At 36.0% G+C, this 14,577-nt stretch overlaps 1 protein-coding gene across 1 annotated transcript in view; it reads right to left on the reverse strand.

Annotated features, from left to right (window-relative positions):
* The window catches only part of ANO3 (anoctamin 3), a 418,996-nt gene that overhangs the window by 35,458 nt on the left and 368,961 nt on the right, over window positions 1–14,577 (reverse strand). Inside the window, 1 exon segment of the mRNA XM_062198061.1 lies at window positions 3,558–3,594. Coding sequence (XP_062054045.1) covers window positions 3,558–3,594 — 37 coding nt within the window.

The raw sequence follows: 14,577 nt of genomic DNA on the forward strand, positions 1-14,577 counted from the left end.
CTGATTTCACCAAAATATAGACCGAAAGAATACATGAGCGCAGTTATATGGAAGGAAGAGGGACTAGGTCATTGGGAATGGCATTTACAACTGGCAGGAGTCTGTAGGGCATCCAAAAGAGTGACTATTGCTGTGAGTCAGCAAGAACATTTGGTAAGCACATAACCCCACACGTTTTGTTATGTGTGCTCTCACTGTCATTTCCTTCTAGCTTGTGATTTGATCCTTTAACACAAATTTTTATTTAAAAAATAAATGGTATTTTTAAAATTCTTCTTGTTTTTTTCCCATTTCTATATTTAATGCAGCATGATTTACAAATGTATCCTGTAAGATTTCAGCTTTAGGGCAAAAAGTTGCATTATTTTTTTTTTTTTTTGGTGGCCAAACTGTATGGATAAGTTTTGACAATGTACCAAGTGTTTGAAAGTAATATTTGTTAATCTGTTGAGCATAAAATTTTTACTTAAGAGAAGCTTGGAAACATAGAGAAACTACTTAAAAACCAAAAGAAAAATAAAAAAAAATCAGGAAAAAAAATCCTCCAACCCCCATAGTATTTATCCTCAAAGAGAAAGCAGAGGTTAGTAGCAAGAATGTTTTTGACAGTAATTGGGTGTCAGTCACTCCAAAATAACACTAGGTATGCAATATTTATAGAAAATGCTATCTTTATCTTTTGATAAGGAATGTGAGGCAAGAAGAGACTAAATAAATTGATCATGATTATATAATCACTTATCATAAATCACAGATAAGTTTTCAGCCCACGCATTCTCACTCCACATTCTATATTATTAACAATTACATGATATTTCCTCCATGAAACACGGATCTGTTAAAAAGAACAAGATGACATAGGAGAGGGCTACTAAGAGGACGGAAAGTATTTCATATTCTAGGAAGTGTAAAATATGAGCAGATGCAAAACATTCCAGAGAAGACTGGGAAAATAAAGGTGACATACTCTTGAAAAAAATTCTGAGATGGGGCTGGCGCCATGGCTCACTTGGTTAATCCTCCACCTGTGACGCCAGCATCCCATATGGGCGTCAGGTTCTAGTCCTGGTTGCTCCTGTTCCAGTCCAGCTCTCCGCTGTGGCCTGGAAGGCAGTGGAGGATGGCCCAAGTGCTTGGGCCTCTGCACCTGCATGGGAGACCAGGAGGAGGCTCCTGGCTCCTGGCTTCAGATCAGCGTAGTTCCAGCCATAGCGGCCATTTGGGGGGTGAACCAATGGAAGGAAGACCTTTCTCTCTGCCTCTCTCTCTCACCGTCTAACTCTGTCAAAAAACAAAACAAAACAAAACAAAACAAAAAAAACTCTGAGAAAAATGGTAGTAAATGAGCAAGGAAAGAAATAATATTAAAGGATGTGTCAAGAAACATCTGACTATAAAGAGCTTCAGAAAGAAAGAAAAGGGAGGAGGGAAGGAAACTATCAAACAAACAATATACAAAATTTCCCAGAAGTGAAGTTTCTGACTTTCCAGGTTATGGCAATTAAGGAGATGTGCCACTAGGATTTCTATTCCAGCCGAACCTGCTGTCCAAAAGCAAAGTGTGTAGTTACTTAACAGCCCCCAGGTGTTTTCACTGTTGGGCTAGACCAGCTTTCAGACCAAGACCTCTTGCTTGCCAGGCAGCAACGAACCAGTAATTCAGCAAGGACAGGGATACTGGGACTTTGGCAATTAGAACCAAGGTTATGTTCTTCTGCTTTGAAATGTTCTTCCTCGAGTTCCCCACTGTGTTAGTTAAAACCACCAGCTCTGTGTTGCTGTGTAAAGCTCTCCCTACCCTATCCTGCTCTTACCACTTATGTTTTTCAAGTTATTCCCTAATAAAACTCTTGCATGCCTACCTCCTTTTGAGTGTCTGCTTCCTGGGGAACACAACAGATACACAAATTGATGGGATGCACTCAGTATCTAACATAAAGAATGATTAAAGCTCTGACCAAAGTACATCAGTGTGAAATCTTGAGGAAATAAATGAAAATCAAAGCAGGTCACAGGCAAGGAACTGGGGATCAGTTTGTAGCAGTTTCTCAATCGTGATGCTGGCATCTAGAAAAGTAAGAAGTTCCTTCGAAAATCCAAAGGAATTTGTTACTCCTACAAAGTTATAATGTTGCAAGACACAGTGGGGTAACTGTACTTCACAATGATATATTATATCCTGCTTAAAGAACTGTAAGAAATGAGGTGTTTATGTTCCAAATTAAAGAAAAGATAAAGAAATGAAACTGGTGTGCCTGGTTTGATCTATTTTTACTGCATACATGTGTTGAAAAATTGCACTCAATCTGATAAAAATGTACAAATGTTACATGTTAACTAAAAATTTTAAATAATTAGATGATAAAATAGTTTTTAAATCGAAGGGAAAACTAGTCCCGGCTTAGAATTTTGTATCAAGGAAAACCAAAAACAAGCTTAAGAATAGAATAAAGATATTTTCAGAGATGCGAAGTTCCAAGAAATTTACATACAGGTAGAAAAATAAGGAATTAAGCCAAGACAGAAGACAAAAGACTGGTGAAGTAGCATCCAACTAAGAAAAATGGTGAGAGGCATTATTACATTGTTGGTAAAAGCCAGCCAGCATACAGGTGGCCTAAGCATAGAAGGTACCCCATGTAGACTGGAGTAGATATAGGGCTCAAGAAGTTAACTCTAGGAAGTCACCACAAGTCTAGAACATCTAACATGTTTTAATAGATTCAGAGAAAACAGAGCATTTTGGAAAAAGGCTTGGGATAAATTAAGGAAAGGACATAAATCACATAGCAAGAAAAAAATCAGTAATGCCTTGAGTACCATGATACTAAAACATATCAGAGTACATATCACACTTTAGATATGAAAACCTTACATGGACACAATGATGTGAAAATTAAATATTAATTTGGTTAAAATGCTGACACTTCAGAAAGAGGAGAAATGAAGTTTGTGTGTATCCAGTGAGGAATGGGGCCGTATGCAGGATAAAGTACTGCAGGGAATACTAGGTGATAAGTTCTTAAACTAATGCTTTTATAATCGGAAGGAAATAGATTTCCACTGGTAAAATCCAATAATAGGAGTAGAAGCACATGATTAGAAATAGGTTGGGAAATAACAAGAAATTTACAAAATATTAAAAGGTAGCTGCCTCCAGGGTATATAAAACAGAAATGGGTAATGTGACAAAAGACAGATTTTTATTAGAAATCTCTTAATAACGTTTCGTCTTTTCAAATTATGTGCATATTTAATAATATTTTCATAAAATACATTGAGGAAATAACTAAAAGAACTGAAAAGTTGGAAAAATAGGAATTCCAAGTAGTGAGAATCACATTTTACTTATTTCTAATACTAGATGTTTTGAAACCACATGAATTACATCTCTATTGTTGCTCAATATAGATCAACCTCTACATGACCTCTCTGATTTTTATAATATATAATTATATAACCGAAGGCATTAAAAATGCTAAAATATATACAGGGAATCTAGACTGATATACCTGTATGTTGGTTTCTTACTAGAGAGAAAAGAAAAATAAACTTACCTAAATTTGTGAGAAGGTAAGCAATTTTTTCATAAGCCTATAATAGAAGAGAGTAGATAGTCAATTATATTTTTATTTAGAAAATGCTAGTACTTACACTATTCAAGGAAACAAAGTGTATTGTGTAAAATGATCACATTTTCAGTCATATAGAAACATTTATTAAAACTAGTTATACAGTGCTTATTATATACATTAATAAAAAAAGGTATATGATAAAATGCATTTGAAAATAGATAAATGGATAGACACAGTTGTTGTCTGTAATAATAAGTCTTTCCTGGTAGCTATCTTTATATCCATTTTATAAACCACTTTACAAACAAGATCAAAAATAAAACACCCAGAAGTCATTCAGTTGGTTAATGGCTGGCCTGGGATTTTTTTCTTCAAATTATACAGTCTTTTTTACTAAAACAGAATGCTATATGGAAGTTTGAATTCTACATGATTGAATTTTCCAGACAAAACAATGCTCAAGCTTGCATTCCTTAAGAACAAAATAGTTTTGGTGATTATTTAAAAGAGAATCATAAGTTAAACCTGTTGAACCTGTAAATCAGAGGCACAACATATTTTTCTGACAAAATTTTCATTTTCTACTTCTACAGATTCCTCTGACCACCATTTATATAGACTCAAATAAGAGACACAGATTTCACAATTTTCCGAGTAAACATGTTTTTTCCATAGAGAGAAGAGTGGTATGTGTTTGTGGGTATATGCATGTGCATGTGGCTATTGCTATATAAAAACATAGTTCAAAAATATAGCTTAGAATAATAGTTGTAATAATACTGTCTGTTGGCATGCAAAATTCAAAGGTACATATCTACCCACTTTGAGGGTTGTTTACCTTCCCTGACAGTTCTTTCAATAGAAGTATTATGATAATTCTTTTAGCTGTGATTATAACATACCTCTTGCTAAGATTAGCAGTGTTGTCTGGAACCACGAAGATCACAACGAGTACAAAGCCTCTTTCTACCCTTAGTGCAGGTTTTTGTTTTATTTACTTTTATTTTAGGTACTTATAAGCTGTCATTTTCAATTTTTAAAATGATTATCTAAAATTCTTGAGCACAAAGTTACCTTTATTTTAACTTGCTCTTTTCTATGCCCAATTTATCAAATATGATGATTGTAGTAATATCTTCAAGGAATATGACAGGATGGATTTGATCAACCAACAAATTGTACTTGGGCAGCTATTGTGCCTCTAGCACTGAGTTAAGTGCCTTCACAGGGACCGAAGCTTAGTTCTGCTAATTAGTGCCATTTAGGTTGTTTAGTTATTGTCAAATGGTGCATCATATAAGTTGTTTTGCATAAACAACAATTTTGTCAAGTAGGTATAATCTCCATTTACAGAACAGGAAACTAAGATTAGAATACCAGGCATCTTTCCAGAGATGACACTACCATGCAGGCAGAAAGGCTGAGGTTTGCCCTTGTGGCTCTTCTGCAGCATCTATACGCCATGCCTTTTCACATAGTTTCAGACTTTTGACAATACTTACCACAGAAAGTCTACCTGCAAGCCTTGGATGGAAATCCTTGAAGCTAATGCCCCAAAGGATTACAGTAACCTTGGAGGAATGTTATAAATCACAAAGGATGCTCTATAGATGTTTGGGAGCTTTCTGGAGTATTGAGAACCAATATCATCCTACAATCCAATATTATGGTCAACGGGTACCATCATGATAACGCATTACAAAATCAGTTCACTCAGAGTGACTTAACTTCAAAACTACAAAATGCAGGAAGAAACTATGATTTAAATATATCCAAATGTATTGTGTGTAACAGCAATCACTTTGGCAAGGTAAGTTGTATGTGTATCCATGATGTGTGTGCTGGACCATGTATTTGGGAGAGGGGCAGATGAAGAGGCTCAGGGTTAAGTAATTCTTATGGTCTCTACTTACACACGCACATACATACACACACACTCATGACACTGTGTTGGAGAACTTACATTTCTAAAAGCCACCTATTAAGGCAACACTGAGGCATGGGGGTAAAGCTGCCGTAAGCAGCACCGGCATACCATATGGGCACCAGTTTGAGTCCTGGCTGCTCCATCAATCCAGCTCCCTGCTAATGCATCTGGGAAAGCAACGGAAATCGCTCAAGTCCTTGTGACCCTGCACCCACATGGGAGATCCCGATGAAGTTCCTGGCTCCTGGCTTCTGCCTGGCTCAGCCCCAGCTCTGGGGACATTTGGAGAGTGAATTAGCTGTTGGAAGATCTCTCTCTCTCCCTCTTTTTTTCTGCTTCTGCCTCTTCCTCTCTGTAACTGTTTCAAATAAATAAATAAATCTTTTTTTAAATAAAAAAATATTACCCATTACTACATTGAGTAAACTGACATTCTCTCATTCATATATATTAATTAGGTTAAAACATTTGTTAAGGATTTCTAGATAATGCAGCATTTGAGGAACGAAATGACAATCAACCAACCAAGCATAGTCTCCACTTTGCTGGAACTGAAATCCTGGGGGATGGAAACAAATGGCAAACAAACAGGTATGCAAGGCACCACGAAGACAAAGAAAGCAGGCTGGCGGATAGAGCACTGGTTGTTATTGTCCTGTTCTGGAGAGTGATCAGGGAAGCCTTTCTTGGGCTGACCTTTGAGCAGAAACCTGCATGAAGTGCAGCAGGGAGTCCTGCGGAAAGCTGGGCTAAGTCAACACCCTCCAGACAAAGACACAGTAATGCAGAGGCCCTGAGACTGGCATGGATTTGATGAATTCCTCCAAGGGCAAGGAGGTTAGAGAGTTAGGAGTGGCAGCAACTACAGAGCAAAGTGGTGGGAAGGGAGTCAGAGACTTCTCAGAGGGAAACGCTTTGGGGAAGCCTCATTGGCCACAGTAAGGATTTTAGAATTCACTCTGGGCTGAGAAGTTATCTTCCCTGTAAAAGCCTTGTGTGGGGTATAGGGCAGAAATCAGTTGGTGGGGAAAAGGACAGCAAGGGCAGGGAAGGGCATAGGTGTTGTGGAGGGTACACCAGGAAGTTCTACACTCATGTAGTGGACTTCTGAGTCAGAGCCCACAATCTAACCTTCACTCCCAAAAACAAACTCCAAACCGGCTTTTGCAGAATCGGAAGGTTACTTTTCTTTCCCAGTAATTTACTTTTCTGAATTTCTAGAAACCATGGGCATGGACATGAACGAACTAAACAAATAAATATTTTTAAGAGTAAGCCCTCTTATTAAATGAGTCACTTGGCATTACAGCCTTTCCTCTTTAAGATGTATGGATCAAGCCTTTGATCTACCCTGGTCCATAATAACCTATTTGCACTGTAATTGGTATCCAGTGGTAACCAGGTATTAAGGAAAGTAACAAGGCCTGTGAAAAAATGCATACGAGTGAATGTTCTGGATCTAGAGGTTAAAATGGCTGAACAATGGGGAAGAGGCTTGAACCAGAATTGGGGACTTATATTAGCCACATTTGGTTAGGGACTGCATTTGTGTGTGTATGTTTTCGTTATGATGTTCTCCATGCACAATCCGTAAATTGTTAAATGAGGGAAGGAATACTAAAAGGAGCTCACTCTTTCATTCACTATGCTTCAGTGCTTTAATTGACCTAATCCTAGATATTTAAATGAAAAATGATGTTTCTAGCTTTTTCTTAAAATTTATACATTAGTCATGAGGCCAGACAGTTGCTATGATGATGTAATATGACAAAATTAGTTCAGGTTTCAGTGAAAGCAACAACAAACATACATTTTTAAAATAATTTCACATTTTTTACTTCATAAAAACTTTTGGAAGTATTTCTTGATATGCTACTTATCTCATCCTTAATATCATGCTATATTTGGGTAGCAGCAAAATAAACAGGACAGAATTTGGAAAGAGCAACACATGATTTCAAATTCCATCTTCCTGGATTTAAGTTATGCTGCTCAGGAATGGAATGTCAAAAATAATAAACTGAAGTTTTAATTACTGTTACTGATAATTTGATTTCAGGAGGGTTTTTTTTTTTTTTTTATCATAGTTGTTGTCCACATAAATTCCATTAGGACTTTTAACTGAATTATTTTGTAATTCTATTTTAGGGCCTAACAGGATCAGAAACACCACCAAGTAATTTTAAATATTTTGTTATAAATAAATTTTGCTTAACCTCACAAAGCAGATTCTGAATGGGACTAAAGGATCTGTAGTTTTCCAGGTGATTTAATTCACAGTAAGAATAAAGTTAAAGTTGCTTTCATGATCTGTAACATAGATATGCTATCAAACTTTTATTATATTGACCCATATCTTTCTCTCTAATTGAATAATTATTTAGGATGCCATGATCTACAAATTTTGCGTTATTTAAAGAATATTTAAATTCGGTTATTAGTTTGAATTCAAAGAAAAGTGGCAAACTTAAAAGACATTAAAATATAATAAGTAAAAAAGAATCATGAGGATATATAATATGATAGATGCTAGCCAGGCTATTTGGAGAATAACATATTTCAAATTTATGCAAAGGTTATATTGTAGCCAGCTTTGAAGCATTAAGTAGAGACCTATATTTAAATAGAAAAGCAAGAAACTCAGTCTGTGCTTGGAAGGAGCTTGCACTTGGTTAGCTGAAGAAAAGACATAACCTCCTAAGAACTATAACAGAAGACTATTCACAAAAAGTATTGCTTTGTTCTTCCAGCAGAATCTGATAAGAGGGAGAACAGAAATGTCCAAGTACCTTGTGAGCAGGATAAAAACAAAGAAGAGATTATGCAAGTCTACATAGAAGACTGAGAAAAAGCTTGATGGAGGAGAAGATCTTTAACTGGAATTTTAAAGATAAAGAGATATTCTCCAGGGAAACAAAAGAGAAAAGGGCATTGCAGGCTGAGGAAACCCTGTGAACTCAGGGTATGAAGTCAAAGTGCCAGAGGGACAAATGAAAGTGGTTCTGTAGGCTGCAGTGCAGACAGGGAAAGGGTGAAGTGAGATGCAACCCTACATGAGAACAGAGCAGAAGCCAGCTCTAAGGCCTCCTGGGCCAGGTTAATGGCTTTATAATTTATATCAGAAGCAATGGGCATTCATTAAACAGTCTCAAGTAAAAAAATAAAATGATCAAATTTGCAGTTTAGAAAGATCCTTCCAACAGTTGTGAGCAAGGGAGATAAGAAGAGGTGAAGATAAACCAGTTAAAAGTTTCTTTAATGTCACAAACTGAAAAGGACAAGTAGTTGAACTAAACTAAGGATGTAGAAATGAGGATGGTGAGCAGGAAATGGATCAAAGAGAAGTCACAGAAACAAATTCACAACAGTAACTGATAGGATAAAGGAGATAAAAAATTATGAAGAATGGCTTAGAGTTTCTGACTGTGTACTCTATTCTTTAAAAGTTTCTGATTAAAAAAAACTTGATTGTTTTGAAATATTTTGCCATGTCTTCATCTCTTTTTTAAGATTTATTTATTTATTTGAAAGGCAGAGTTACAGAAATGCAGAGGAAGAGAGAGAGGAAGAGAGAGAGGGAGAGAGAGAGGGAGTGGGAGAGAGGGAGAGAGGTGGGGGGGAGAGAGAGAGAGAGGGAGAGAGGGAGAGGGAGAGAGAAAGACCTTTGATCTGCTGGTTCACTCATCAAATGGCTGCAAAGAACAGAATTGGGATGATTCAAAGCCAGGAGCCTGGAACTTCCTCAGAGTCTCCCACAGGGCTGCAGGGACCCAAGGACTTGAGTCATCTTCCACTCTTTTCCCAGGCCATAGCAGAGAGCTGGATCAGAAGTGGAGCAGCTGGGACATGATCCAGTACCCATATGGGATGCTGGTACCACAGGCAGAGGCTTTACTCACTAGGCCACAGTGCTGGCCCATCATATCTTCATTTTATAATCTCATGTATATGGATTAAAGCTGAAAAGCACATTATTGCAATAGAATATTTTGAATAAGGCCATGTCTTTCCTTCAGGGGAAATGGTGACATAGTGATCCAAAAGAAAAAAAAAATAAAGAAACCAAAGCACAATTTTATTAAATGTATATTTAGTTCTGATCTCAAAATATCACAATAGGAGGTAGCATTCTTTTTTGTAGATGAACACAATTGGTGGCATAATATTTGACACTATGGTTTTAATCTACCTTTATTTGATTATGCCCTTAAATTATTCCTATGTATTCAGGTAAAGCAGGAGGGCTGTATAGTCTATGTAGTGCTTTAATATCCTGAGTAGGAAACCAATAAACACATACAGAACAGCATTATTATTTTACACTGATTAAATATGAGGAATATAACATTTTTCCCATTAGATGTGTTGGTTGCTTAATTTAATTGATTTATATCAAATCCATTTTAAAATCTTCTCCGTAGTTAGCAACATAGAGGTTATTTTTGGTCTCTTTTACTTCAAGTAATCCCTGAATCTTTTTGTTAAAATGCTCAACAGGTAGAAATAAACTTTAAAAAAAAAATAAGTTCCTGACTTTTCACAGGAGTTAAGGATGATTACTTTATGGCACTACAAAGTTACATGGGCTCTGATATTCAATGAAGAGGAGACAGTGTGGTTTTTGCTGATCTCAAAAGACTGAATTTATGAGAGTATGATCCTCACTTGCCTTCAGAGGTCTCATTGCTACAATTAGAGATCCACTTTACCAAGTTCAGTCTTTATTTTCCATAAAATAAAAATTGTCTGGAAGTGAGAATACATTAGATTCACCAAAGAATGAACTTAGTGAGAACAAGTAGCATTTGGCGGGGGGAGGTTGGGGGGGGGGGCGGAGAGAGAGATAAAGAGAGAAGAGAAAGGAGAGAGAGAGGAGAGAGAGAGAGAGAGAGAGAATTGCACTATGAGAGCTGACTATGATCCTAGGTATGGGGTGGTGACTGAAGATAGGGGTAGGAGGTGGAGCAGTCAGAGTTTAAAGGATTGATAAGAAGCAACTGGAGGGAGCTGGCGCTGTGGTGTAGCAGATTAACGCCCTGGCCTGAAGCGCCAGCATCCCATATGGGCGCCGGTTCTAGTCCCAGCTGCTCCTCTCCCCTTCCAGCTCTCTGCTATGGCCTGGGATAGCAGTAGAAGATGGCCCAAGTCGTTGGGCCCCTGCACCCACGTGGGAGACCAGAGGAAGCTCCCGGCTCCTGGCTTCAGATCGGAGCAGCTCCGGCCGTTGCGGCCATCTGGGGAGTGAACCATTGGACGGAAGACCTCTCTCTCTCTCTGCCTCTCCTCTCTCTGTGTAACTCTGTCTTTCAAATAAATAAATAAATAAATCTTTAAAAAAAAGAAGCAGCAGCCACTGGAATATTAAACCAGAATCTGGTACATCTTGGAAAAAGTTCAGCCAGATTCTGATACTCACAATATCAATGAAAATAGAACTCTTCCATAAGAAAATATTTGGTGGCCAAGCTCCCATTTTATTCAAATGCAGGTGTTGATCATGAGCTTGGTCTGATAAGTTCTTCTGCTTGATTGAGATAGTTGTTCCACCAGGTAGGAAGTAGGGATGGAAGCAGGGATGGAAGCCTGGACTTTGAGTTTCTGTTCCCAGAAATGCCATGCTTGTGTTCCTAAGCAAAAATTACTTAACACCTGACTTCCTCATTTTCCTTTTCTGTGCAATACTCCTTGTGGAGCACACACAGAAGTCTTTCTGCTTTCTACTTGTTCTTTATCTAGTGGAGGATTAAGCCTGTGGCTATGAAGTAATTTGAAAAGATGTTATTGAAAAATTAAATGGAAAAAAAAAAACAAGAAAGGAAAGAGGGGGGAGGGAGAAGAGGCAGAGGATGGGAAGTATCATTATGTGCTTAAAATTGTATACATGAGATACATGAAATCTGCTCTCTTTAAATAAGTAAATTTTTAAAAATTGAATTAAATTAAAAAGAAATACTCCCCATCTTCAAAAATACTAGGTCCGTCCATGAATTTACTTAAAATGTTTTTGAAGTTCAGAAGGTCTTTGAAACAAATCACCAAATAAACACAGGAATACAGGGTGCTCTTTTGAAGGCAATATTAATTGGAGAGCACGAGAATAAAGGAACATAAAGCTATTAATATAAATTACTTCCAACACACAATAGATTTATGGTATGTATTTTGTACAATGTAGCACAATAAATGCATGTGATTCTCTTTCTGCAAACATGACTGGGTATTTTAATGCTTATGACTAAGTAACCAAAACATTTAAACAAAAATCAACGTACCAATGCTCCGAAGAATTTTGAAAGACCAAAGAAAGAATTGTCAACCTTTCAAAATCTTGTAAGAAGGGAAATAAATAACTTATAAATGGAAATAAAATTATAAAATGTCAAAAAGAAGCAAATATAGATGGAAAAGTTTGTACTATTACTCTTTTCTACGCTCTAGAAGAGAATCTCATTTAATCTTTTCATAATCCAATATGTTAATTTCATTTTCATTTGAAATATCAAAAAATTAAAGTTTATGGTCCAAATCACACATATGAATTAATCTGCTTTGCATGTGTCCAGAGTCCACTGATTTTTGTCAGGACAATGAGAGGAACTATAGTATCAAGAAAGACAATGTACAGAGGGAAGCCCAATTTTGGCATGTTGCTGAGTCACTGAGAAATCATTTTTTTATGGGTAAAAGAAAAAATCTACAAAGTGGACCAAAGTTGCTACCCACATGGCTGCAGTTTTAGAGGTCATATACATATATATATCATATATATATATATATCATGTACATATATATAATATATCGTGTATATGTGCATTCTATTTTTCATTTATTCCAGTTATAACATGGTAGATTTTTTTAAAAGCAAAATTTATGTACATTTTTTCCTGGCTGTGAATCAACACATGTGTGCAGGAATAACTATTTGTAAGATCAGAAACAGCTATATTAAGTGAAAACTGTATTTCACATATCATTTCCCTTATGATAGATGAAAACTGTTAACATTTGATTGGCATTCCCTACAGTTTCAAAATCCTGGTGTGTGTGCTAGTGTGTGTATTATGGAAAACCAGAATCAGAAAAAATTCAACATTCTTTTTCTGTATTTTAAGTCCTTAAGATATATAAAACACCATTCTAATAGTTCATATAATACTCCATTAAATACAATTTGAATTAGCATTCTCTTACTGTTGGTCATTTATGGAGATCTCTTTTCTAATTTTTGCAAATCTAAATAATAATATAATAAATCTTCTACATAAATTTAAGACTGTATCATTGTCGATTTCTTGAATGTAAAATATCAGGAATTAATATCAAAATTTGGGGTTGGCTAGTTTTAATAGAAGTTTATTATAGAAAATCTAGAAAATTGTATATATTAGATAAAAATCAGACAACATTTAAAGAAAATAAACATCACATGTTATCTTACTTTTTACCAATAACTCCTGATATTGTATTAATGTGTACTTGGAATTATTGTCCATGTGGATGTACACGCTCCTGAGTTTGAGTTTTTATACTATCCTTAGCAGATATAGTTTAAAAATCAGCTCTATGTTTGCCTAGGAAGTTTTATATCTTTGTCTAAATTTTGGATTATTTTGTGAAGGAGAAACTTTTTTAACTTTGTAAATAAAAATGTAGTGCCTTTGGTGAGACAGAATTAGTAATTTGTAATTTTTTTTGCAGTTTCTGCCATGATTGGTATTCTACTCCAGACTATTTTTACTCTAAGTATTTTGTGATTTATTTTTCTTCACAGTAAGTTTTGTATTTTTTTAAGTTACAAGTTTATCAGCATTTTAATTATGTAGTAATAATATATGATATTTTAATCTCCTCTACATCTATCAATGTATCTGATAAGGTGATTGGTGGCTATTTACTGACCAAGTACTGTGTCCCTTACAGATCCTAACTGCCCACAGGAGTAGGAGAGCAGAAAGATTCTGTTCATAGTCCCTATGTGCTCTCAAGTTCTCCACAGCTGCACACTGATGTACGTCCCTCATCTCATTTTCTTTATTCTTCTAAACATACTTTTTTATCACTTCCCAAAAAAACTCCCACGTAGTTCTATGCCTCTATGTATTTGCACTATGAATTTCTCCAAAAGACAGTTCCCTTTCTGCTATTTGTTGTCCTATCACAGGAGAGATACTCTCTCTTCTCTTCAAGTCTTCCCATCCAGTCTCTGAACCCCAATATTTCATTTCATCTAACGCCTTCTTTCTCACCCTTTCCAGGGTTCCTTGTATTTCAAAAATCATTTATTCTTTATTGTGTCTTGAGTCCTAGATTCTAAATAATAGAATATAGATCTTGGATAGTATGTCTATGGCCAGTTATTTTTATAACTAACCTACTGAAGATAAGTCCACTTACAATCAGACTGACTCTTAGGGTTATCTAGAAATAAACAAATTACTTAGTTTTTGTCACTGAAATAATGAGGTCAACTGCAGCAACCTCTGGTCTACTTCGGAAAATCATCATAATACACTGATATTCTTAGAAACAAGGTATTTTATTATCTTTCAGAAAATGTGCATGATAAATATATGTATTTAGAGTGTCTATGCTGTAAATGACTCTTCCATATGGCATCTGTGTGCTGTACAACTTATCCTACCTTGTACATACTACTGTGCAGATTTTCTAGTTTTAGCATTATATACTTTTGATGTTTATTGTACACCTTAATCTATGAGCCAAAGGAATAAATTAAATTAAAGTATTGCATGACATGTTTGGAGACACTGTAAGTAATAGCTCGTCTTAAAATTAAACTTAAAACTGAAGACAGTAAGACTATAATACAATATCTTAACTATTGTACTACCTTAAATTTATTGAGGGGGAGAGAAAAAAGGGAGAGGGGAGAGAGAGAGAGTGAGAGAGAGAGAGAGAGAGAGAGAGAGAGAAATTCCAGAAATGGAAAACTGGAATGAAGCTGGAGTAGCCTTCTGATTATTTGATATTTCAAATCAGACCTTGGAGATGACAAGTCTTCACTTTCAAACAGATTTTCCCATATATTTCCAACAGATTCTCCATTGAGATTGA

The sequence above is a fragment of the Lepus europaeus genome, chromosome 7 (genome assembly GCF_033115175.1).
Source record: "Lepus europaeus isolate LE1 chromosome 7, mLepTim1.pri, whole genome shotgun sequence".
Classification (NCBI taxonomy): domain Eukaryota; kingdom Metazoa; phylum Chordata; class Mammalia; order Lagomorpha; family Leporidae; genus Lepus; species Lepus europaeus.